Source organism: Cnephaeus nilssonii (genome assembly GCF_951640355.1).
Source record: "Cnephaeus nilssonii genome assembly, chromosome: 21".
Taxonomy (NCBI): Eukaryota; Metazoa; Chordata; class Mammalia; order Chiroptera; family Vespertilionidae; genus Cnephaeus; species Cnephaeus nilssonii.
In genome coordinates this window covers 26,177,246-26,201,901 of record NC_137092.1, presented here as the reverse complement: position 1 = coordinate 26,201,901, position 24,656 = coordinate 26,177,246, and the positions used below count along the sequence as shown (strand labels likewise).

Here is a 24,656-nt window from a genome sequence, read left to right as displayed (position 1 = left end):
CAAGCTGGTTCGCACTTGGGAGGGGTTGCCAAGCTAAATAGTGGCTGTGGGAAAAGAACAGATGCCCTTTCTAATGAACTGCTTCCCGTTGGTCAAGGAGAGGAACTGAACCTAGAGGTGCAAGAACAGACTGATCAAGTCTTCAGGAGTATCAGGAGTATCCTTCCTTCCTTCCTCCCTCCCTCCCTCCCTCCCTCCCTCCCTCCCTCCCTCCCTTCCTTCCTTCCTTCCTTCCTTCCTTCCTTCCTTCCTTCCTTCCTTCCTTCCCCCCCTTCCTTTCCTCCCTTCCTCCTTCCCTTCTTCCTTCCCTCCCTTCCTCCCTCTCTCCCTTTCGTTCTTTTTTTTAATTAAGGTATTACAAACGTGTCTTTATCCCCCCATTGTCCCCTCATCTCCCCAGTCCTGCCCTCACCCTCACCCCCTGTTGTCTGCCTTCGCTCATGCTTATATGCATGCATACAAGTCCTTTGGTTGATCTCTCCCCCTTACCCCCACCCTCCCCTACCTTCCCTTCTTTTTCTTCATCCCCCACTCCCTCCTTGGCCCAGCTTCTTGCCTGCTGGAAGGTTCAAAGTTACCCTTGGTTCTCAAACTCCAGCAGGTGTCAGAATTGCCTGGAGTGCCCTGAAAACACAGAGTGCTGGGCCCCACTCCCAGAGTTTCTAATCGGGGCTGTGTGTGTGTGTGTGTGTGTGTGTGTGTGTGTGCGCGCGCGGCCGAGAGGGAGGGAGTTGAAATTTTGCATTTCTACAATGGGAGAAAAAAAGGAGACATATGTACTACTATTTGTAATACTTTAAATAAAATAAGGGGGGAAAAAACACAAATTTTGCACCTCTAACAAGTTCTTCGGTGATGCGTGAGAACTCTTGCTTCTTGTATCAGAGGGTGAGCAAAGCAATGAGTCTAGAACTCCGCCTGGTGAGAAGTGCGTGGGGAAGGTTCCAGCCCCCAGGCGTTTCCAGTCCCCTGGGAAAGGGTCCACTTACCCCAAGGTGCTCCTGGGCTGCCCTGAACCGCTGAGAGTAAGAAGCAGAATTCAGCAAAAGTGAAGGCGCGGGAAGTCCTTCCAGACGAGACATCCCCTCAGGGACCCAGCGGCGGAGCGAGGGCGGGAAGGCGGCCGGGGCCAGCCCCCAGCTCCTAGGAGGGCGCGGGCCTGGAGGAGGCGTCCCAGAAGGCGGCGCCTCTCGGAGGAAGTTGGCCCTTTAACTAGTGCAGAGCCCCGTGGCCCGTCGCATCAGCCGACGGGAGCGAGCAGCGGGTGCCCACCGGAGCCGTCCGTGCCGCCCGGGGGTGTGGGCAGGGCCGTCGCCGCGCTCAGCACCGCGCGCCCCGCAGCCATGGGCGCCTCGGCCTCCAGCCAGCTGGACGAGGGCAAGTGCGCCTACATCCGAGGTACGCCGCCGGGGGACCCTGGAGCCAGGCGGGCCGCCCGGGCACTGGCCCCAGAGGGGGGCGCCCCGGCTTCCACGCCCCGCTGTCTCCCTGCGGGCGCGGGGGGTCCCCAGGTCCCACCCAGCGCGGGTGCAGCTGGCGGCGCGGTGGGCTCGGGTGGCGCCGGGGATGCTGGGGAAGGGCCGCGGGCGGGCGCGGAGAGGCAGGTGCAGGCGGCGGGGTGGGGCAGGACCTCCTCTCCTCCGCTGCACCCCCCCCCCCCCCCCCCGCCCCGGGGGTCTGGTCTGCCCTCCGCCCAGAAACACCTGTCCCTCCGGGCCCAGGACTTCTTCCTTCCGAGCTCTTTCTGAACTTGTCGGCGCAGGAACGCGGGGATATCCCTGGTTTTCTAGACATTTCCCTGGGGATTCCCGGCCCCTGGAGCAGAATTCCCCTCCTGGTCATGCTGGCCTGGGTTTCTAAAACGCGGCCTTGGCCACAGTTTCACTGGAACTTCAGAGCGCCCATGGGGGGATGATTTCATCAGAGGCAGCAAGGACAATGCCTTTGTGCGCCCAGGTTGTAGGGTTCCTTTCCCTCCCCGGAGAACGGGGCGGGGGGGGGGGGGGAAGCAAAAGAGGAACACCAATATATTTTGTAACTGTTGCTAAAGTCACAGAGAGGGAGGAGAAACTCATTTTTGAGAGAATTTCAGAGATGTGGTGACTCAGAAAAGAGTGTGAGGCAGAAGAAGAAGAAAAAAAAAGCCTTAACTGAAGTGAAACTGCAGGAAATCATGACTCTTATCTCCTGGGTGTACTGGGCCTCTCTGTCTTCCCTCCCCACAACCCAGCCCGCAGCCACTACCTAACATTGGGTTATCTTGTGAATTGGATGTTTCTCTGGTTTTAGAAATAGCCTCTAAATTCGGCACGAAACTCTGGCATGAAACCCTACTTCGGTTAAGAAATGGCTCAGTTCTTCCTGATACCTCTCTCTGGCCCCCTAAATCTTTTTCTAAGAAGAACGCACGTATTTAGGGTTCTTAATCCATATTTGTTTTTAGCCACCACAACACTTACACGCCTTTGAAAAGGATATCAAGTCGGGGCACTTGAGCGCAGTGGAATTGATTCTGCAGATTCCTGCTCTGGTGTTTTTGGAGCTAGAAGGTCATCCACAAGCCATACTGTCAGTGGATAAAATGTGGTCAAGTATCCCTGGGCTGTTGTTTATTTAAAATGGGGAAAAGATGGATGACTTGTTTATATTAGTAAAAGAGCTAAACCAAGACTACCTTAGTCTTACGCATGTGGCTATAGGATTGTTTTTTTCACCAGTGTGCAGGGGACTGGAAGAACAACGTAAAACATAGTGTGAAGGAGCTTGCTTTGAGTTATTAGCAAAACGTGTTTATGGCACTTATTTTATATTATTTTATCTCACTGAAAAGCTGAAAAACACCTAACGCTGAAGCATGGCCATCTACAGTAATCATTGGAAGTCCAGCCTTGAGAGGGATCAGCTTGCTTGAAGAAGACCTCAGGGTCATGGTTATTGTTGATGTAGACATTGTACTCGTGTGATAAGAAAATGTGTTACCTTTTTAATTCTGAAATGAGATTATTACACAGGAGAGATATGAGATAGTTAGTGCCCGGGAAGGACTTTCATGACACTGAGTGTGTCCTCTTAGTCTTGTTCAATTTCATCTCCTCATTCTTTGTTAGGGAGGGAACTTGGAAGGTATATAAGGAAGAGAAGAGTTAACATCAGAATACCTCCAGGGAAAATGAGACGTTGCCTCATGGGAGCATACAAGTCTTGCCAAAGAAGAAAAGTGCATTGGAAAAAATGCATGGTGTTGTGAATTGTTAGTGCATGAGCAAATGAAGGTCACCGGGCTGGGATTTCCTGATGGCTTTGAAGCTCCCGATCCCTGGGAAAACTATCTTCTCGGCTTTGCCCATTCTTCAGCCATTTCTCAAGCTATGATTGAATTGTAAGCAGAATGATGGAAAGCATGACAGTAAAAATTAAACACATTTTTAGGACCCATTTCTCATAAAGTAGCTGCCAGTGAAATATTACATATAGATTGGAAAGCTCTTGTGCTGAGACAATAAGTTTCTTTCAAGCTTGATAAACTTGCTAACATGTGGAGAATAAATAGTCAGTATGTTTGGAATGAGTTTTGTTAACTTCATCTTGTATGTGTTAGAAACAGCTGTCTGAATCAGCATTTACTTGTAGGTGAATCGTTGAACGGCTGCCATTGGGTTTGTGTGCCTCAAAATTGTGTGTGAATAGTGATCTTTGTCACATGGATGTTTTGAAAGTACATTATTTCTTAGGATTTGGGAAATCTCTAGGTAAAGGGGTATCAGAAGTGTTAAAGACTTACTTCATTTCTAACGATGCTAGTTTTGAAAATTACTTCCATATTCACATTTCCAACAACAAACTAATTTTTCAGAATTGTTTCTAGAAGACATTCAATAATTTCCCTGGATAAGATTTTTTATTAATAAATAATAGAGACCAACTTATAAGCACATGGGCAGGGTTATCTGTTAGCTTTCAGGGAATCACCTAAAAGTGTCTTCTTTTGGTGAGAAAGAAAGCTCAGACATTCTAGGTATCAGTGGCCAATTTAAGACAATTCTCTCTTTTTATGCCTTATTTCTTTTTTCTTCTTAAACTTTTGGTATGCATAAAAGTGAACTATAGCTTCAAAAACAGAATATTTTCCTTTTTAAGCATTATCTTTTTCCTTTTGAAAATTACCATTGAATTGTTAATTAATCAAAAGAAAAAGCTGAAAACTCTTCCACATACGTCCTATGGAGGGTCAGAAAGTACTGGAAAATCAGTGCTGCAGCTGAGAACCGTGGGATACACAGGTCCTGGGTCGGGGCTGCTGAGCACTTCTAGGCCTGGTAGCAGCAAATAGCAGTTAGGAAAACTGTTCTTTTCTTAGACGTGAACTGTAAGAGTTAGCTTAGGTGGCTGTATAAGCAACTATTCAACCCTAACTGGTTTGGCTCAGTGGATAGAGCATCGGCCTGAGGACTGAAAGGTCCTAGGTTCGATTCCAGTCAAGGGCATGTACCTTGGTTGCGGGTACATCCCCGGTGGGAGGTGTGCAGGAGGCAGCTGATCGATGTTTCTCTCTCATTGATGTTTCTAACTCTCTATCCCTCTCTCTTCTTCTCTATAAAAAAACAATAAAATATATTTAAAAAAAGAAACTATTCAGATAACAGTATTCAGAGGGAAGTCCTCCTCGATCAGGTGAGTGAAAGTTAGGAGAGCTGTACATGTTTGCAGGCTTCTCAGTGTAGGTGTGTAGTACCAGTCCACACAGTTGCTTATTCTTCAGTCAGGATTTGTTGTGTGTGTTTTTTTTTCTTCATTTTTTTAAATTAAGGTATTATGTGTACATATCTTACCATTGCTAGTCAGGATTTGTTGGTAGGAGATGGGCATAGACCTGGTCTGATTTATCTGGATAATTATGACAAAGTTATCTTAGAGTCCAATTTATCTGGCTAGTAATGGCAGTAGGAAGTGGGCAATGATTATGACATTAGTATTTGTTTCAGTTCCTAATTTGTAGAAATGAATGGGTTCTCCTAAGAAATGAGGGATTGCAGCTCCCCTGATGGGAATAGCAAGGAGGGAAGAAAGAAGGAGCAGACCCAGTATAAATAACACACAAACATAGACTGATCACATTGTCTTTTGATAAAAAATTTTTTAAAAAAAGTCTTCAGCCCTAGCCAGTTTGACTCAGCGGATAGAGCGTCAGCTTGTGGACTGAAGGGTCCTGGGTTCAATTCCTATCAAGAGCACATGCCTGGGTTGTGCGTTCAGTCCCCAGTAGGGGGTATACAGGAGGCAGCCAATCAAGGATTCTCTCTCATCTGGATGTTTCTATCTCTCTCTCCCTCTCCCTTCCTCTCTGAAATCAATAAAAAAATATATATATATTTTAAAAATGCCTTCAAGCATGCCAACCTACCGATGAAGCTAGTAGGCGTTTTAAATTAGGAAAATGACTGCAGGTTGAGAATTTCTAGTGGCAATCATTACTTTCGACCACCTTTAGATTTTGTGAATGGAAACCAAGACTTTGGGAATTTAGTGTGAATTGAGAATTTCTTAGATTCAACAGAAATAAAGACACTAACTGAGACACATTCACATTTTCTCCTGTGCTTGAGGAAGAAACAGTGACCTTCCTTCTTGGGTCCCCATTTATGCTTTGATAAACTCATAGAGACAAATGTTAAATCAAGATCTGGCCCGGCTGGCGTGGCTCAGTGGTTGAGCGTTGACCTATGAACCAGGAGGTCACAGTTGGATTCCTGGTCAAGGCACATGCCTAGGGTGTGGGTTGGATCCCCAGTGTGGGGTGTGCAGGAGGCAGCCAATCAGTGATTCGCTCTCATCACTGATGTTTCTGTTCTCTTCCTCTCTCTTCCTCTTTGAAATAAATGATAAAAAATATTTTATAAAAAAGATCTGCTCAATGAAACACTTCTTTTTTTCTATGGCAATTGGCTATATTATCAAGGGTGCTTTAAATAATAGTAAGTCCTAACATGGCAATAGTGATTTTAATGTTTTTCATTTTTAAGATTACTTTTGCTGTGGACTACTGAACTGATGGTGGTGTTACTCCCGTTGTGATCTTTGGGTCCCACCTAGAAAGTGCCACTGCAGGAGCTCAGTCAGTAACAGTCGTTTCTAATATAACTAAAATAAACGCACTGTGAAAGTTTTACAAAATATGCAGTGTGAACTTTGATGGTGAATTTTCATCTCCTAATCAGAAATTGTAATTTATTTTGTCAGTGAAGCGGGGTGATACCATTTAAAGAAACAAGGTACGTACAGCAATTTGCATTGTGAATGGGAAATGAAGTCAGAAGTGAAGATGAAAGAATAATGGAAAGGAAGACAAAAGAATAAAAGCGTATAATTCATCTGCTACAGTCTGTTTAAAGCACTTGAGTAAAACTTAGGACTTGAGAGCTAAAATGCTAACATTTGCAAACTAAACTACACACACACACACACACACACACACACACACACACACCCCACAACCACCACCACCACCACCACCACCACCAAACAAAACTCCAAATGCAATACAGATTTTCTCCTTTGAAACTGAACATTCACTTAAAAAAGGGACTAGCAAGTTTCTGCCAATAAGGAAATGCAAGCCAATTTATAAAAGTGACTTTTTTTGGTACTGCATGTTTTTTCTCACTTAGAGGAGAGAGGGAAAGATTTAGAAACATGAAAGCAATTAATTCAGTTTTGCAAATTGCAAGGTCTAGGACCCCAGAAGCTTATATTCTTATGCTTGAGGATGTGTGGATGTTGGTGTCTGTAGGATTAGAATAAACTAATAGTTTTTACTAGGAGCCCGAAGGATTTAGAGAGTCTGTAGTCTGAAGGAATTTTGGAAGAAGAGTAAAGGTTCTATGCCAAACCACATGGATATTTTTTCTTTTCCTTTTTAATAAACCATTTTTTTTGTTTTAAAGTAAAATACAGGTTTGGAAAACCAGTGCAGAGCTTAGTGAATCATTATAAAGCAAATTTCCTCGTGGCCATTACCAGGTCAAGAAATGGAAAGAACTTCACAAGCTATCCCAGAAGTCTTCAGGTGCTCCACCCCAATCCTAGACCTTTTTTGTCTCTCCTCATATAACCACTGTTTTCAGTTATCTATTGCTGCCCAACAAGCTCCCCCAAAAGATAATGGCTCTTAAAAACAACTAATTAGCCCAGCCGGTGTGGCTCAGTGGTTGAGCGTCAACCTATGAACCAGGAGGTCAGGGCACATGCCCAGGTGGCGGGCTTGATCCCCAGTGTGGGGCGTGCAGGAGGCAGCCAATCAATGATTCTCTCGCATCATTGATGTTTCTATATCTCTCTCCCTCTCCCTTCCTCTCTGAAATCAATTAAAAAATATATATTTTAAAAATGTATAATACAAAACCTTTTTTAGAACAGCAGATTGTGTCTCTAGATTTATAGAGCCAAACAATTCCTGGCACTCATCCAGAGCTGACAATCGTTCATGTTCCCATCATCCAAAATAGAAAGACCTTGTAATACACAGGGCATTGTATAGAGAGTCCTCAGCAGTAGCAAGGAGAAATTAGCCCTTGGCTTCAAGACTGATTTGGACCTACTCAAAATAAAATAAAATAAGATAAGATAAGATAAGATAAGTAAAATAAAATAAATAAAATGAAATAATAAAATAATAAAATAAAATAATAAAATAAAATAAATAAAATAAAATAATAAAATAAAATAATAAAATAAATAAATAAAATAATAAATAAAATAAAATAAATAAAATAAAGTAAAAGCAAACCTCAGAAGGACTAAACTGATCCTAAGTAACTTAACTGCATGCCTGAACAAAGTCCAACATTCTTTATAGGAATACAACAAAATACACATGCAACTATGTAAAATTCACCGTATCCAGTATTCAAGCAACAAGTGCCAGGCAAATGAAAAAACGAAACTATCCATAACTCTAAGGAAAAATACCCATCAATAGAAAAGACAGGAATTACAGACCTGGTGAAACTAGCAGACAAGGTTGTTAAGACAGTTTTTATAAATATATCCTATATGTTAAAGAGGAAAACATGAAGCCAATGAAGAGAGAAATGGAAGATATTAAAAAAAGTCCTTCTCTCCAGTCTTTAGGAAAGAGAATATATCTCCTGTGTTTTGAAGTCTGTTGGAACCTCTGCTGGAGAATGCATACCTGTCACCAGCATTCTCAACAGATCTGGGAAAGGGGCAGAGCAGGTCTGTGTGTGGGACTGCTCACATGCGCTGGTCTGGGGCCAAGACAAATGAGTAGGATCAACTCAGAAGGAAAACTGTGGATATTGCACGTGCCATTATCTTTGGGGCTACATGGGATGAGTGATAATTTCTGTGATTAGCTCGAAAGAATTCAGAGGTTTTCCCCCAATTTGAATTGAACGCATTTGTTTAAAAGTAAATTTCCTATGTAAGCCACGCGGAATGAGTTAGATAGATATGGCCAAATAATTGCCTGAACAGAGCAGACACGGGCTTGGAGTTGGATTAAGATACATTTTATTAGCAACAATGGAAAAATGGGTACTATCTGGAGTATAAATATCTAAAATAGTTTCATCGGAGAGGATTACGTTAGTAACATTTTTTGAAATGTACTGTTTAAACTTAAAGTAAATAAGAATTTACAGCATGACTAAGAGCATGACTATCAATCTATTTATTTATTAAATTTTTTTAAATTACATTTTTATATTCAATATTATTTTGTATTAGTTTCAGGTGTACGGCATAGTGGTTGGACAATCATATACTTTGCAAAGTGTGCCTCCTGATATTTCCAGTACCCAACTGGCACCATACATAGATATTACAATATTGTTGACTGTATTTCCTGTACTGTATATTATATGGGATGTCAATTCTTAGTGAAAAATGATAGCTCCTAGTCTGAGGAATCCTATATAATAAAGAGCTAATATGCTAATTAGACCAAACATCAGTACGACAGTCCGGACGACCTTCCGGACAAAACCGGGGCTGCAAGAGCCGAGCCCCTTGCATGAATTTCGTGCATCGGGCCTCTAGTGATGATAATAATGACAGTAAACACTAATATTTATTCAATGCTTACGGTGCAACAGGAAGTAAATGTCTCAGAGAAAAGTTAACAGGATATCAAATCTTCTTTCAGAAATTCCTAGTCCTCTCTACATAGTTTTTTCTTTTCTTTCTTTTTAAATCCTAACCTGAGGACATGTTAGAGAGAAAGAGGAATGAAGAGAGAGGAAACGAAAGAGAGAGAGAGAGAGGGAGAGAGAGAGAGAGAGAGAGAGAGAGAGAGAGAGAGAGAGAGAGAAACATGGATGTGAGAGAGACACAGTGATTGGTTGCCTTCCGCATGGGCCCTGACCTGGGATCAAACCCGCAACCTAGGTGTGTGCATTGACCCAGAATTGAACCCGAGACCTTTCAGTGTACTGGACAACACTCCAACCAACTGATCCACATCAGTGAGGGCCACGTAGCTTTTTTTTTAAAATTTAATAAATCTTTATTGTTCAGATTATTACAATTGTTTCTCCTTTTTTCCCTCCATATCTCCCCTCCACCTGGTTCCCACCTCCCCTCTGTCCTTACCTCCCCCACACTGTCCTCATCCATAGATGTATGATTTTTGTCCAGTCTCTTCCCATACTCCCCACACAGACACCCCTTTCCCCCTGAGAATTATCAATCCACTCCCATTCTATGCCCCTGATTCTATTATATTCACCAGTTTATTCTGTTCCTCAGATTTTTAATTCACTTGACTTTTAGATTCACTTGTTGATAGATATGTATTTGTTGTTCATAATTTTTATTTTTTTCTTCTTTTTCCTCTTTTTAAAGAATACCTTTCAGCATTTCATATAATACTGGTTTGATGGTGATGAATTCCTTTAGCTTTTTCTTATCTGTGAAGCTCTTTATCTGCCCTTTAATTCTGAATGATAACTTTGCTGGGTAGAGTAGTCTTGGTTGTAGGTTCTTGCTGTTCATCACTTTGAATATTTCTTGCCACTCCCGTCTGGCCTGCATGGTTTCTGTTGAGAAATCAGCTGATAATCGTATGGGTGCTCCCTTGTAAGTAACTAACTGTTTTTCTCTTGCTGCTTGTAAGATTCTCTCTTTGTCTTTTGCCCTTGGCATTTTAATTATGATGTGTCTTGGTGTGGTCCTCTTTGGATTCCTTTTGTTTGGGGTTCTGTGCGCTTCCTGGACTTGTAAGTCTATTTCTTTCACCAGGTGGGGGAAGTTTTCGGTCATTATTTCTTCAAATAGGTTTTCAGTGTTTTGCTCTCTCTCTTCTTCTGGCACCCCCATAATTCTGATGTTGGTACGTTTGAAGTTGTCCAAGAGGCTTCTTACCCTATCTTCAACTTTCTGAATTCTCTTCTCTTCTTGCTTCTCTGGAGGAGTGTCCTTTGCCTCTTTGTATTCCAAATCTTTGACTTGATTCTTGCGTTCCTCTAGTCTGCTGTTGAGTCTCTGTATAATATTTTTTATTTCAGTCAGTGTATGTTTAATTTCTAGTTGGTCCTTTTTCATATCCTCGAGGGTCTCATTAAATTTATCGGCCTTTTCCAGGAAATTCTTGAAAAACCTTATAACTGTGGTTTTGAACTCTATGTCCAGTCATTTGTTCTCCTCCATTTCTTTCATTTGTGATCTGTTTCCTTGTCTCCTCATTTTCGCTGCTTCCCTGAGTTGGTAGGGTAGCTTTGTGTACTAGTTGTCCTATTGGTTCAATGGGTCAGCCTCCCAGTTACCTGAGGTGGACACTCTTGGTGCACCCCTTTGTGGACTGTGTGTACAGCCTTGTTGTAGTTAAGTCTTGATTGTTGTTGGTGTCACTGGGAGGAATTTTCCTCCAGGCCCATTGGCTGTGAGGACCCGCTGTGTCTATAAAGGAAGAATTGCTGTGTTGGAGACACGTTTATGGGGCAGGACTTGTTCCAGTAGGGCTTTGGTGCTCACTGAGTCTGCCTCTTGAATGTGTCCTTTATGAGAGTAGTTGAAATCTGGTGTCGTCTCACACCGACCACTAGATACACTAGTGTCTGGATCTCCAATGGGGTGCAGGTCAGCTACTGTCTGAGGCCACCCCGCAGGAGCTACAGCAAGAACTACAGTTTTCTCCTTTTTGCTTGGGGTTTGGCAGTTTTGGAGCAGTCTGACTGGAGCTGCTGTAGTTTATTTGGTTAAGCTTCCACAGAACAGGCCATTTATATGCAAAAGCCGCTGTGTGGAGCCTGGGCGGGTTTGTAGAATGTGTGGGGCGGGGTCTCAGGGCGGGGTGGGGTCTCAGGGTGTCACTAGGCTAGGGCGTGGCAAACGGCGATGGCTGCCGTCAGCCGTCTCTGCCTTTCCGCATTTCCAAGTCCCTGCGTCCTGTGCTCCAGCGCAGTAAACAATGAATTCTGGGCGCACTTCTGCAAAAAAGTCACTCTCCCTTTCCGACCCGATGGCCGACAGTCCAGCTTCTCCCCGTAGGCATCTGGGTCCCCCACGTGTCCCCAGAAACTGGAGTTCAGAGTGATCGGGAGCTTGTTTCCCTTCGGGTTGAAAAAAAGCTGCGTGCCCAGTCGCCCGCCACCAGCCCGATTCGCGTGCCTCCGTACCTCAGCTTTTCAGCGTTTGTACTCCTTTCTCTTTCCTTCTTAGTTGCAAAACTTCCAGTCAGCCAGCTTTCCCGTGGTGCTGGGTGGTAGATGTTTTGTCTTTTAGTTGTATTTTTGAAATCGTTGTGCGAGGCGGCAGTTTAGTTTTTACCTTTGCTGCCATCTTGGTTCTCCCAGCTTTCTCTTTAATGGACAGGAGTATAAGGAGAAACAACTTGATAGGATTTGAAAAGTGACTTACTTACTTTATGGGCTAAACCAGTAATTTATCCCTTGGTATAAACTGAAACATTTACTAAATGCTTGACTATACCTTAATTCTAAATTATTGGACAATTTTTTGAAGTGAATATTGATGTGATTATAAATAGCTTAATCCAGAAATTAAAATTCATCCAAATGTTAGCAAAACATAATATGGCACTTACAAATAGGTCAAAGCAGGCGTAGTATGTCACTTTAAAACTTCAAGTAAAATGGTAGCTGCAGGGACCTTCTTCACCATAGAAGAAAATATTTATATTTGTGGAGCAAGATACAAAAGCCTCATAAATGGAGCTTTCAGATTTGAAGAGCAGCATGATACTCTCCTGAGGATTCACTGAATCCGAAGCTGGAATCTGTTATATTGAATCTGTCAACAGGCCTCCATCAGTTTCTCCTATATAAAATGGGGACAAGCAGTAATGCCTGGTGAGATAAAAAGAGCTCAGAAATGAAGGCAGTATAATCCTCCGATTTCCCAACCCTACGATTATGCTAATAAATTTGTTTTTACTATCAGAGATGGCATCAGGCCTTCCCAGAGTAAATAATCGGCTTTCAGATGCTGCCAAATAATACCTATCTCACACATTTGTTCTGCAGACTAATTAATGTTTCAGAGTGTTTAAACACAATGCCTCTACAGAAGCAATGGCATAATTTGTTGGGACATTCTAGGATTGTAATTAGTGCTAATTAGATTCTTTTCAACAGCTTGTTGCATTTACAAATTACTGCGTCTAAGGTATTCTGCTTTATTTATTCATTATGAAAGAGTCAGGCACAAAGGTTTAAACAGGAGCCTTTAAACAATTATTCTCAAGATTCTACACATACCCCTCCCCTCGAATCAGGGGAGGGCAGTAGCAACACAGCTTTCTAGTCTGGGGAGAGCAGCTGTGTGCTGGGACTTAGCTCACACTGGCTGGTGAGCGCTGAATCTGGGAATCACTTCCTAACTCAGAGATCAGTGACATCTTATTGGTAGCTTGCAGTCAGCCATGATAGATGTTTGTTTGTTTTTGTTTGTTTGTTTAGACCCAGTTTACCAGCACGTCACAGCCAGTACTGCTGTCTTCAGGGCATGGAATCTGGTTGCTGAGAAGCAATTGCCAGTGGCCTGAAGCCAAATTTCAGTTGCATATTAGAATGGGCCCCAACTCTGAAACTAACACTCCCCAAATCTCAGTAGCTTGACATGATAATGATTTATAGCTCACCCATTATACAATCCAATGTGATCCCCTGTGGGGTAGAGACGGGGGTGGGGTCATTCAGGGACCCACACTCTTTCTCTCTAGTACATTGTGCCATGGACCCATTGACAGACTGGTGAAACCTATGGATTCCTTCTCAGAATGACATTTTTAATGAAAAAATAATAATAACAGGATTATAAAAGAAACCAATTTATGAAAATTCAGTTATCAAAATATTTTTAAAATCTGCAATATAATGATGTATGGGCTTCTTTATGCATTCAATGGCAAGATCTTGTGGTGGGTCTAATAACTGCTGTCATCTTGATGAAATGCTTTTCTAAGACACGCAGCAAATGAAATGTGCAGTGAAAACATCTGTGATCTCGACTGATGACAGTCACGAGTACTGCTATACTCTGCTATGGTTTGTTGCCTACACACAATACTGAGGAGATGCGGAATTTGAGTTGGAAGTTAATCAAAATAATTGTTACTTCCCCCATTCGACTTTTGGACCCCCTGAATTCTACCTGCAGATCCCATAAGGTTCCACAGATTCCAGAGTAGGACCCTGATTTAGTGACTCCATTATTCTTAGGGGCACAAAGACCTTAACTGGATATCCTGCATGTGTCTGTGGATAAGAGGAGGGATAGTGGCAGACTAGTTGCCAACATTTTATGGACCAGGCCTGGGGTCCATTTCTGTTCAACCTTAGCGTTTCCACGTGACCCAGCTTCCTTCTGTATCTGTTTGGCAATTTCTATCAAAAGTCCTATCCTTTTTTGTTTGTTTGTTTTAATTCATTTTAGAGAGGAATGGAGAGGGAGAGAGAGATAGAAACATCAATGAGATGAGAAAATCATTGATCGGTTGCCTCCTGCACGCCCCCCACCTGCGGATGGAGCCTCAAACTTGAGCATGTGCCTTGTCTGGGGATTGAACCCTGACCTCCTGGTTCATAGGTTGACGCTCAACCATTGAATAACACTGGCTGGGCAAAAGTCCTCAACAGGTTGACTCTAATATTTTAATGAATTGGTTTTCTACTTTATACTCTCACTTTGAAGGTAGGCTATCTCTTTACATGATCTTTAGGTAAGAAACGTTTAAGCCCTCTAAGCTTGAGCTGTAGACATGTATGACCATTGAACTCTTGAAATGTGGCTAGTTCAAATCCAAATATGATGCAAGTGAAAAATACACACTGGGTTTTTAACTCTTGGTACAAAGAAAAGAATGTAAAATGTCTCATTAATATTTAATAGCAATTACATATTGAAGCAATATTATTTTGGTTCTAGTGGGTTAAATACACTGTTAAAAATGTTAATGTGCCAAAGCAATCTTGAAATTACCCTAGAGGCTCACATCTGTGGCTCACATGATATTTATTTTAGACTCTTGTTTCTGAATAAAGATTTGTAGAAGATTCATAGAGCTGCAAGGGACTTGAGAGAGAAGCATCTAACGCAATCTCTTAATTATAATCCCAGTGACTGAGTGAGCTACCCCTGTCTGCATAGCTAATAATGGCAGATATGGGACTGGAACTCAGGTCTCCACACCTTGGTACAGAGTTCTTTTCATAGTCCATGGAATGTCAATCAAATTAAACCAAACCCCAAATCTCCAAGTTTTAAGTTTCCAGTCCAAGCAGAATATACTGTAATTCAGCGTTATATGTAAAAATCCTGAAAATGGCAAGTCTTTTTAAAATCTTATGTACTGTATGATTCAGCCCTAAATTTAAAACTTAAGTATAGCTTCCCCTTGGTATTGAAGAATTGCATGCACAGGTGGGTAGGCAGACTGGCTGGTACTTGACTCTCTGATGAACCCAGAAAAAAGGAACCCTGAGGTCATTCTCCTTTGTCCCTCTGTTGAACGTTTAAGCTCATAAAGAAGTGCTAGACTGTTCCTATCTCTCCTGGATTTTGTCTGAAAGATATGGGAATGTGTGTCACCCTAGGACTTAACATGACTACCCCTCTCTCCCAGCCAGGAGGTGGTAGAGTAGATAGCAATTAAAATAAATAAATGATGGGCTTAATTTTCTTTTCTTCCATTTTCTCTTCTTGGCTCCCACTTTGGACTCTGTAGCCAAATGTAAGACGATGTCTGGAATCTTTAATGATCTTTTGGTTCTAGAATATTCCTTCCCATGGGATTTTTCTCCCTCCAACTCACTCTCCCTCTGTAAAGCACCAATTTTCATAGGATTGCATTTGGGCCATTGTGTATTTAAATTATATTTAAGATAAGAGTTTAGATTTATAAAAGCTCTTATCTTAAATGATATATTTCCAATACATCACTTTCCCTCTTAGGACTTTTTAATAATGTAAGTGATTTTGAATCATATAATTTGCTGTTGAAATTGAAATAACATAGTACCTTGCTCAGACCCTTTGGAAAAGATTATATGTCACCTACACTCTGGAATGTTCCATTTTCTCTGTACTTGCATTTCTCTGCATTGTCAGCAGTCGTTAGATTTCTAAGTTCTGAGAAGAACCATAGGCATGCCTCCTGACCCATTACAACATTAGCGGCTCTCTTACTAACATGTCTCGTGTTTTGGTATTTCATTTCTTCAGTATTGTTATTTGACACTTTCATGAGACAGTCTTGAGGGATACCATCACTACTTTGCTTATTTCTGATCACCACAACTATTGGCATCCAGGGGTGCCTGAGAAAGAGAATGCAACCTCTCAGTGTTTCCATGTGGTTTTTATGAAAACACATGATGCCTTGACAGCCAAATTCACCATTTTTCCTGGGATATTTTAGAACTTTGCATTGTTCATTGAAAGGAGAAATATATTCATGTGATGTATTTTGCAAATGAGGGAAAAACATTAAGATTTGTAATAAAAATGTGCAAAATGATATTTACAATATGTTTGTCCCATTTTCAGAAAAGTGAACAAAATAAAAAGGAACATACAGAGCAGATCAATTCTTATAAAACATTCATCATGAATGTTAAATGTGCAGCTTTCTTAATTCAACAGAATATTGGTTCTGCAGATACACTACCCAAGTTCAGGTACTGGCCCCATCACTTGCTAGCTGTACAACCTTTTGAAGATCTCTAATCTCCTCTAACCTTGGTTTCTCCCACTGTAAAAGGGGGATCATAGTACTGCCCTGAACCAGAACTGAGCTGATATACATTTTCTTTTATTTTTTTTATTATTTTAAAAAATATATATTTTATTGATTTTTTACAGAGAGGAAGGGAGTTGGATAGAGAGTTAGAAACATTGATGAGAGAGAAACATCAATCAGCTGCCTCCCACACACTCCCTACTGGATATGTGCCCGAAACCAAGGTACATGCCCTTGACCGGAATCGAACCTGGGACCCTTGAGTCCACAGGCCAAAGCTCTATCCACTGAGCCAGACCAGTTAGGGCTGATATACATTTTCTATAATTTATGGAGTTGAGACTACAGTGTGCTCCAGACTCAGTAGGGGAGCATGGACTTTTGGGACAAATACATGAAATTTGGTAGGGAAGAGGTTGTTTGAGGCCTGGTTCTAATCCTTACCATGTGACTTTGAGCTTGTCTTTAGGCCTCAGTTTTCTCCTTAGTGCAAAAGTTGTTTGATTAAGTCTCTCTAAAGAATTTTACTGAGGATGAACTTACAAAACTTAATGGAACACATCTATTTCTAATGGTGAGATAGTCATTTCATACCTTTCATTCTAGTCATCAAATAGAATGTGCCCTCTTCTGTGAATTGAGATGAACAAAACAGATTAAACAGCTCTTGAGGGACTTCTGTTATGGAGGTGGTGGTGGGGAGAAATAAATAAGCAAATATTAAGATGGCAGGTGGTAATAAAATGATGAAGCAACCTAAGAATAGGGAAGAGGAAAGAGTGTGATGAGGGCTACCATTTCAGACAAAGGACCAGGGAAGTCCTCTCTAACATTTGGATGAAGTGCCAGGGTGGGATACAGGAGTATCTGGTTGGAGGTACATCCTGGGCAAAGGAAATAGCAAGTTCAAAGGCTCTGAATTTGGAAAGGAGTTAGTTTTGTTTTAGGAACAGCAAGAACACCTGTGTGGTTAGAGAGACATGAGCAATGTGTGCTAATGAGGGAGGGGAGAAGGTAGGTGGGACCGCATCACAGAGGAACTTACAGGCCATTGTAAAGACTTGGGCTTAAGAAATCACGAGGAGTTCTGAGCACAAGAGTGACCTAATCTGGTTTCTCTGACTGCAATGTAGAGAACAAACTGTAAGAGGGACAAGGGAGGAAGCTGGAGGTCAGTTAGGAAGCTAGAGCTATAATCCAGGTCAGAGGTGGCCCAGGCTAGGGAGTAGCTGGAGGTAGTGAGAAGTGGTGAGGGTATAAATATATTTAAAGGTAGAGCTGCCCTAGGCGGTTTGGCTCAGTGGATAGAGCGTTGGCCTGTGGACTGACCGGTCCTGGGTTCAATTCCTGTCAAGCGCACATGCCCGGGTTGTGGGTTCAGTCCCCAGTAGGGGGCATGCAGGAGGCAACCGATCAATGGTTCTCTGAAAGGTAGAGCTAACAGGATTTGCTGATGAGGTCTGTGGCATAGGAGGAAATACAGTGGCTCCAATAGAATTCCAATGTTTCTGACCTGAGCAACAGAAAGAATGGTGTTGCCACTTATGGAAACAGGGAGAACTGGGGGTGACAATGATGAGTTCGGTTTTGGACATGCTAAGTTGGATATCCAAGTGGAGATATCGGATAGGCAGATGGAATAATTAAAATGATAATAAAAGCAATGATGATGATAACTGTCGTTTGTGAAGTCTAGCCTTTAGTTACCTGCCAGGCACTGTGTTGAGAACTTTATACATGTTACCTCATTTAAATCCTCACAATAATCCTCTGACATAGGTACTATTTTCATGCTCATTTTGCAGATGGCAAGACAGGCCCAGGGAGATTAAGTCCATGGTTAAGGCCACACATGTGATACTAAATGGATGACATTCTCCCTGAAGCCAGAGTCCTCTAATACAATGTCACAATGTGGCCACAAGAGGAGGAGATGGGGCTCAGAAAAACTGAGCTGAGTTCCTCCTCCCGAAAGGAGTTTGCTGTTTGCCTCTGTATCAGTTGCCTTGATCTCTTTGTGTTTTAATTTCTTGGACACCTTGAAGGTTGTTGAATTCTGGTCAGAAACATCATTTATTATTTAAGAGCAGAAAGACACTGATGACATATTTACAACATAGTTGACTTCTGAAGAATACAAATAATTTTTACTGCCAAATACTAAAATTTCAGGAGAGCAGTAAGAAGTGTCATCTGATGAATTTATTGTTTTCAAAGGAAATAAGCTTGGATGCTGATGTATGTCCATTATTGTTCTCTTTTATAGCTGAATTAGGCATTGGGCCATGAATTTTCATTTCTAGCCTGTCCTCATTTGAAACCAGCTTTCTTATTCATGATGCTATGAGCAAGCGAAAAATTTTCCTCTATCTATCATGATAGCCTTTAGATGAAGCAGAAGTATAATCATGATGTTCTCATTTGCATAGGCATCTCCCTGACAGGTCATCAGATATCTTTATTGTTCTTGAGTACATTTCATGGGCTGCTGAAGGCATGCATAATCATCGCTAGCAATTCATCTTCTTACCTAGTTTAATGGCCCCTATTACATAGAAGGAGAATGATGGAATGGAAAGGCAGTGTGTCCAGGGCCTGCCTGCTTATGAATATGGAGTCAATTACAGTGGAGAATCATTTACATTAGCTCTTGTTATTCAGTTACCTTTTGCAAATTTCACCTCACCAGGTTAAACTATTCTGAATGGCCTTGAAAAATAAATCGTGCACCTTCTCACCAAGCAGGCTCAGATTCCTTATTCAGCATCAAGCAAGTAAGTGGTCAATCATGAGAGCATCAACTTCTAAATTAGTGAGGACTCCTCCATACATACCCATGAATAGGGCTAATACAGTCACTCGGGTTTGGGGTGGGTGGCTCCTTACTTTATAATCCTTGATTTAAAAACTAGTTTGGAGAAAAAGCAGATTAAAAAGTCATTATCTTGACTGGGTTGTTTTATTTTTTTTTTAATAATATATTTTTATTGATTTCAGAGAGGGAGAGAGAGAGAGAGAGAGAGAGAGAGAGAGAGAGAGAGAAAGAAACATCAGTGATGAGAGAGAATCATTGATCAGCTGCCTCCTGCACACCCCACACTGGGGATTGAGCCCACAACCCAGGCATGTGTCCTTTCTGGGAATTGAACTATGACCGCCTGGTTCATAGGTTAGTGCTCAACCACTGAGCCACACCAGCTGGACTTGATTGAGTTGTTTTAAATCAACACTCCATTGAATGATCTTTTCATTACTTCTTTCTTGGCCTCTACTCAATATGATGATGGCAATAGTGATGGCGATGACTGCATGGCAGTGCAAGAGCCTTATTTACAGCTGGTCTGTGGCAGAGCCAGGGACCCAAACCCGGTTCTACATAATTTTCTATAAACATTATCGCCCTCAATTTCCAGATTAGGAATAGAGACTTAAATTCTGGTTTGTGACTTTACACTAGAATATGTGCAATTTATGCCCCTTAGCATTGCCCTAGCTCAGTTTTTCTTGTTTCTCTAAGAAAAGCATTGTCACAAGATTAATAATGGCTTTGTTTTGATAGGAAAGTGTAGTGTTCTCTCTCCTTAGATCGTATTTTTATACAAGTCTGTATACTGCTACTGCACACTCTATCACAAACAATTCCCTTATCACTACTTCACTAACTATTCCTCTAAAGCATAAGTTTTATTGGCTGTGGAGGGCGCACTAGCTTCCATATATCCTGTAATTTATTTAACTGTTCTCCCCTTGTTAGACATGAAGGTCATTTTCAGATTTTCATTATTGTAAATAATATTTTAGTGAGATCCGAATGCATAAATATTTATGTGCATCTCTGATTATTTTCTTAGAAGTACTACTTCTTAGATGTCAAAGAGTGTGAACAATTTTAAAAATTACAGCTTTAAAAGGAAGGGTACAATAGAAGCACAATGCATCAGCCACACTGAATTTCTGAACCTCCTGGAACACAGTCACTAATTTGAACTCTTGGTAGCAGGGAATTTATCTTCTTCCCCCATCCCCTTTGTATTCCATGATCTGTCCCCAATACTTGTTTGTTGAATGAATGAAAAAGTTAATAAATATATGTTTTGAACTGGACCGAATGAGTTGCGGAAGCTTAAATAGACAAATGCATTAGTGATCTCTTTCACACAGAAATGTATCTGAATTAGCCCCTTCTCAGTACTGAACCATGTTTTCCTACAGATCCCTTGAAAAAAAATTTCCATAAACGTATGTAATGGTGATTATTGTGTTTGATGATTCTTATTCCTAAGGATCTTTTCTTCTTGCTATACATTCTTGAATATCTTTTTAAAAAATTTTTTATTTTATTGTTTAAAGTATTACAAATAGTAGTACATATGTCTCCTTCCCCCCACCCCATTGACCTTCCCCCAGCCTCCCCTAACCCCTGGCACATGCCCTTATCTCCCCCCCCCCCCCCCCCCCCGGTGTCTTGTGTCCATTGGTTGTGCTTATATGCATGCATACAAGTCCTTCAGTTGATCTCTTTCCCCCTCCCCACAACACTCCCCAGCCTTCCGGCTGTAATTTGACAGTCTGTTCGATGCTTCACTGCCTCTGTGTCTATCTTTTTATTCATCAGGTTATAATGTTCTTTATTTTCCATAAATGAGTGAGATCATGTGGTATTTTTCTTTCATTGCCTGGCTTCATTCTTGAATATCTTGATTGGGCTTACCTGGGAGGAGGTTGAATAATTAATCTAAGACTTTTTTCCCCCATCCCCATTATGTTGCCACTTCATTTTATATGTCTCAGACTTTAAGGAGATTACGTTAAAAGAATAAACATCACTTGCCTGCCCCTCAGGAAGGGAATTCAAAGGTATGTGTTATCTTAGCTTGAATGCCCTTAACTAAACCTGTGAGCGGGTTTTCAATACAGTATGTCCATTGGGCAACTCATTATCTCCTAGAGCCAATAAATCCATATTTGGACAGCTTAATTTGTTAGTGAACTGTGCCACAGCTGAATTCTTCCTAGTTTCCACGCTTGCTTCTTGGTTCTCACTTAGCTCCTGGCCCAGGTCCTCCACCACCCTCTCTTTCCGAGGACCAGCCAGTTCTCCTTGGTCTCCAGTTCCTGGTCAGCTCCCAGGCTTCCCTGCTTGTAGGAAAGGGGTTCAACCTATAATTCTGGGATGCAAACCCAGGTCTGTCTGCTCAAAGCCAGATCTCTTTTTTTTAATTGTGGTAAAATTTACGTAACATAATATTTATTATTTTGACTATTCATAAGTGCACAATTCAGTGGCATTAAAATATTTACATACTTGTGTAACCATCACCACTACCTAGATGCAAAACTTTTTCATAATCCTCCATGTAAACTCTATACCCATGAAATAATAACCTTTATGTTACTTGCTGTCTATGAGCTTGTCTATTCACTTCGTTTAAGTGGAATCATACAAGATGATTTATCCTTCTGTGTCTGAAGCTGGGCTTCTTTTCACTGCCACACCCTACCTGCATTGTAAGTGTTGCTCTCCATCACTAATGCATTTGTCTATTAAAGTTTCCCCAACTCATTCAGTTCCAAAAGCTGCCACACGTCTACAAAGATCTCAAAGGTTTTGCCTGCATGCCATTTGCTTGTATAGGAAGCAAGGCAGGAGACGGAATGTATTTCTTTGTCTTAACTCTAAATTCCTCTTTAGGCTGTTTCTCCTTTCTGTTTAGCAGATTTCCTTTTATGAAAATATATGAAGAATGGAGAATAATTATCCCCTCGCCCCCTATAGCAGTCATTCTGGTTGTGATCCTGCTTTTTTCAAAGAAATGACTCGATGATTTCTCCAGTAAATTTGATTGTTGCTTTTAGTTTGAAACAGATACTATTTAGGATCTATTTTTTATTTTTAAATTTCAGACCATCCCATTAACAGCAATTCTGTAGTCTTTCCTGGTATTCAAATTAAGTTTAAAGTCATGTAGATTTTAAAATCTGCATTTATTCCTCCCCCCCCCCCTTTTTTTTTTTAAAGAATCAGATCTACATTCATCTATTCAGCTCTTCCAGAACCTCTACTGGTTGGCAACAGCTTATAGATCTTATTTGTGAATTTTCTGGGTTGCAGTTACTTTACAATGTCCTTCTGCTCATCTTAAATTTCTTTTACCAGTCTTGGACGTTCTTTTTCTCTTACCATATTTAGTCTTCTATTTTAAGTTCAAAAATTGTTCTTCATGTAACAGAAGACAAGGATAAAAATAATAGTGGAGCCGAAACTGGTTTGGCTCAGTGGATAGAGCGTCGGCCTGCAGACTGAAAGGTCCCAGGTTCGATTCCAGTCAAGGGCATGTACCTTGGTTGCGGGCACAATCCCAGTAGGGGGTGTGCAGGAGGCAGCTGATCGATGTTTCTCTCTCATGGATGTTTCTAACTCTCTATCTCTCTCCCTTCCTCTCTGTAAAAAATCAATAAAATGTATTTAAAAAAAATAATAGTGGAGCAGTTTTTTTTTTTCTCTCTCTCTTTTTAAAAATATTTTTATTGATATCAGAGGGAAAGGGAGAGTGAGAGAGATACAAACATCAATGATGAGAGAGAATCATGGATCGGCTGCCTCCTGCATGCCCCCCACGGGGATCAAGCCCGCAACCTGGACATGTGCCCTGACTGGGAATTGAACTGTGATCTCCTGGTTCATAGGTCAACACTCAACCACTGAGTCACACTGTTTGGGCTCTTTCTCTTTGTCATTCCGCCAACATCACATCATCGGTGCCAAACATTTCATTTATCTCTTCTTGGTATTCCTTTTGTTTCTAACATAACTGAAAGAACACTCTTAGTTGTACTTAAAAATCATAGGTGTCAATCTATCTGTCACTATTTTGGGGGAGCCCTAGCACTCTCTTAGATTTGTTCTTGGGAGCAACCTTTTCTATTTTTTTTTTTTATCTTAGCCCTGTTGAAATCGGAGGTCATTATAGACCTATGTAGGAACCCCAATCAGTCTCCCTGGGTGGAATCACAACACGTGACTAAGTAGACAGAATTACAGACTATGTGGACCGATGGGGGCCACTCAACCCTCTTTTGGAGTCTCTTGCACCAGTCATGGTTCTGCTTCTGCTGAGCTTTATGAATTCTGCCTTTTGGAAGTTTCAGATTTTATTATAATATATACGTGTGTGTGTGTGTGTGTGTGTGTGTGTGTGTGTGTGTGTGTATGTAATTTCAGAGAGGAAGGGAGAGGGAGAGAGAGATGGAAACATCAATGATGAGAGATAATCATTGATTGGCTGCCTCCTGCATGCCCCTTGACTGAGAATCCAACTGTGACCTCCTGGTTCATAGGTCATGCTCAACCACTGAGTCTCACCGGCAGGGCTATTATCGTATTTTTTTACCACCCCTGTATCTGACTATCAGAAATGCCAGGATATGCCTTTTATCTGTCACTGTTGGAATCAAGTTGGACAATTAATAAAGACAATACATGCATTGAATATTTTAACTTAAAACATACTAATTAAACAAATTTATTCATTCCCAATCTTTTGACACAGGTCAAAGGTCTTTTTTAAAAAACGATTAGAGTTCTCTATTGTCATTTTTTGGTATCACCTATAATTTTCAGTTTTTATTTCCTTTAAGTTGGGCAAATCTTGTACAAAAAATCTGATCACAGCATCCAAATAGATGTATATATTTTTTGCGGTTATTAAGTTTTCAAATGATGTTCACTGTTGAATTGCCTATACCTAATTTAACAATTACTTTTAGAGCTCTTTATCAAAACTTTCCAAAACATTTAACTTAGTTAACAATTCTTTTCTTTTTGCACTAATATTTAGTCAGTTCATATAATATTAAATTTAAATTGCTTAATCCACAATAAGTGCAACTGGGATGATTAGGTTTGGAAGGAAACACAGCAGATGTTTGATAAGCACACAACTTGGAGGTGGAGCAGAGGTAGTAGAGAGTAGTCTTTTGAACTTGAACCCCAGGTCCCTGTGCATCAGCAAGTTCATTTTACAAAGAAAGTGAAAAGCCTTGGGTGAGTGGAGGATGGTTAAGAGGGCTCTGTCATATGCTATAATGACATCATTGTGTTCACCCAAGGTTCGTTACTTCACTTCACTAGCTGACATCTTTCTTGTTTAGAATTAGATCCAAATAGTAGTTTCCCTGGTTACTTCCTCTCCCTATAGAGAAATAAAATTGCCATCCAGTCCAGGCAGTAATTTGTGAGACATTCTGCTTTTAGTTTAGCATCTCCAATCAAATGTTTGGGGTCATTGAAGTTTCACATCCCAAATGTTTCGTGCCTCTGTGCCAACATTGTAAACTAAATTAGGAACACATTGTCCATTTCTTCCATTGGGCCAGACAGTCTGTTAATTTCAGTTTCATCAACATTATGATATCTTTTCCTCTCATTTAGTCCTCATTC

At 41.3% G+C, this 24,656-nt stretch overlaps 2 protein-coding genes across 2 annotated transcripts in view; one reads left to right on the top strand and one right to left on the bottom strand.

Moving 5' to 3' along the window:
- RNF2 (ring finger protein 2) overlaps positions 1-1,131 on the bottom strand; it is a 63,613-nt gene extending 62,482 nt beyond the window's left edge. Inside the window, exon 1 of the mRNA XM_079761346.1 lies at positions 990-1,131. The gene's annotated coding sequence lies outside the window, so the exon portion shown is untranslated. The remainder of the gene's footprint in view (positions 1-989) is intronic.
- Positions 1,132-1,192: 61 nt separating this feature from the next.
- NIBAN1 (niban apoptosis regulator 1) overlaps positions 1,193-24,656 on the top strand; it is a 129,000-nt gene continuing 105,536 nt past the window's right edge. The window contains exon 1 of the mRNA XM_079761337.1: positions 1,193-1,398. Coding sequence (XP_079617463.1) covers positions 1,344-1,398 — 55 coding nt within the window. The 5' untranslated portion in view covers positions 1,193-1,343. The remainder of the gene's footprint in view (positions 1,399-24,656) is intronic.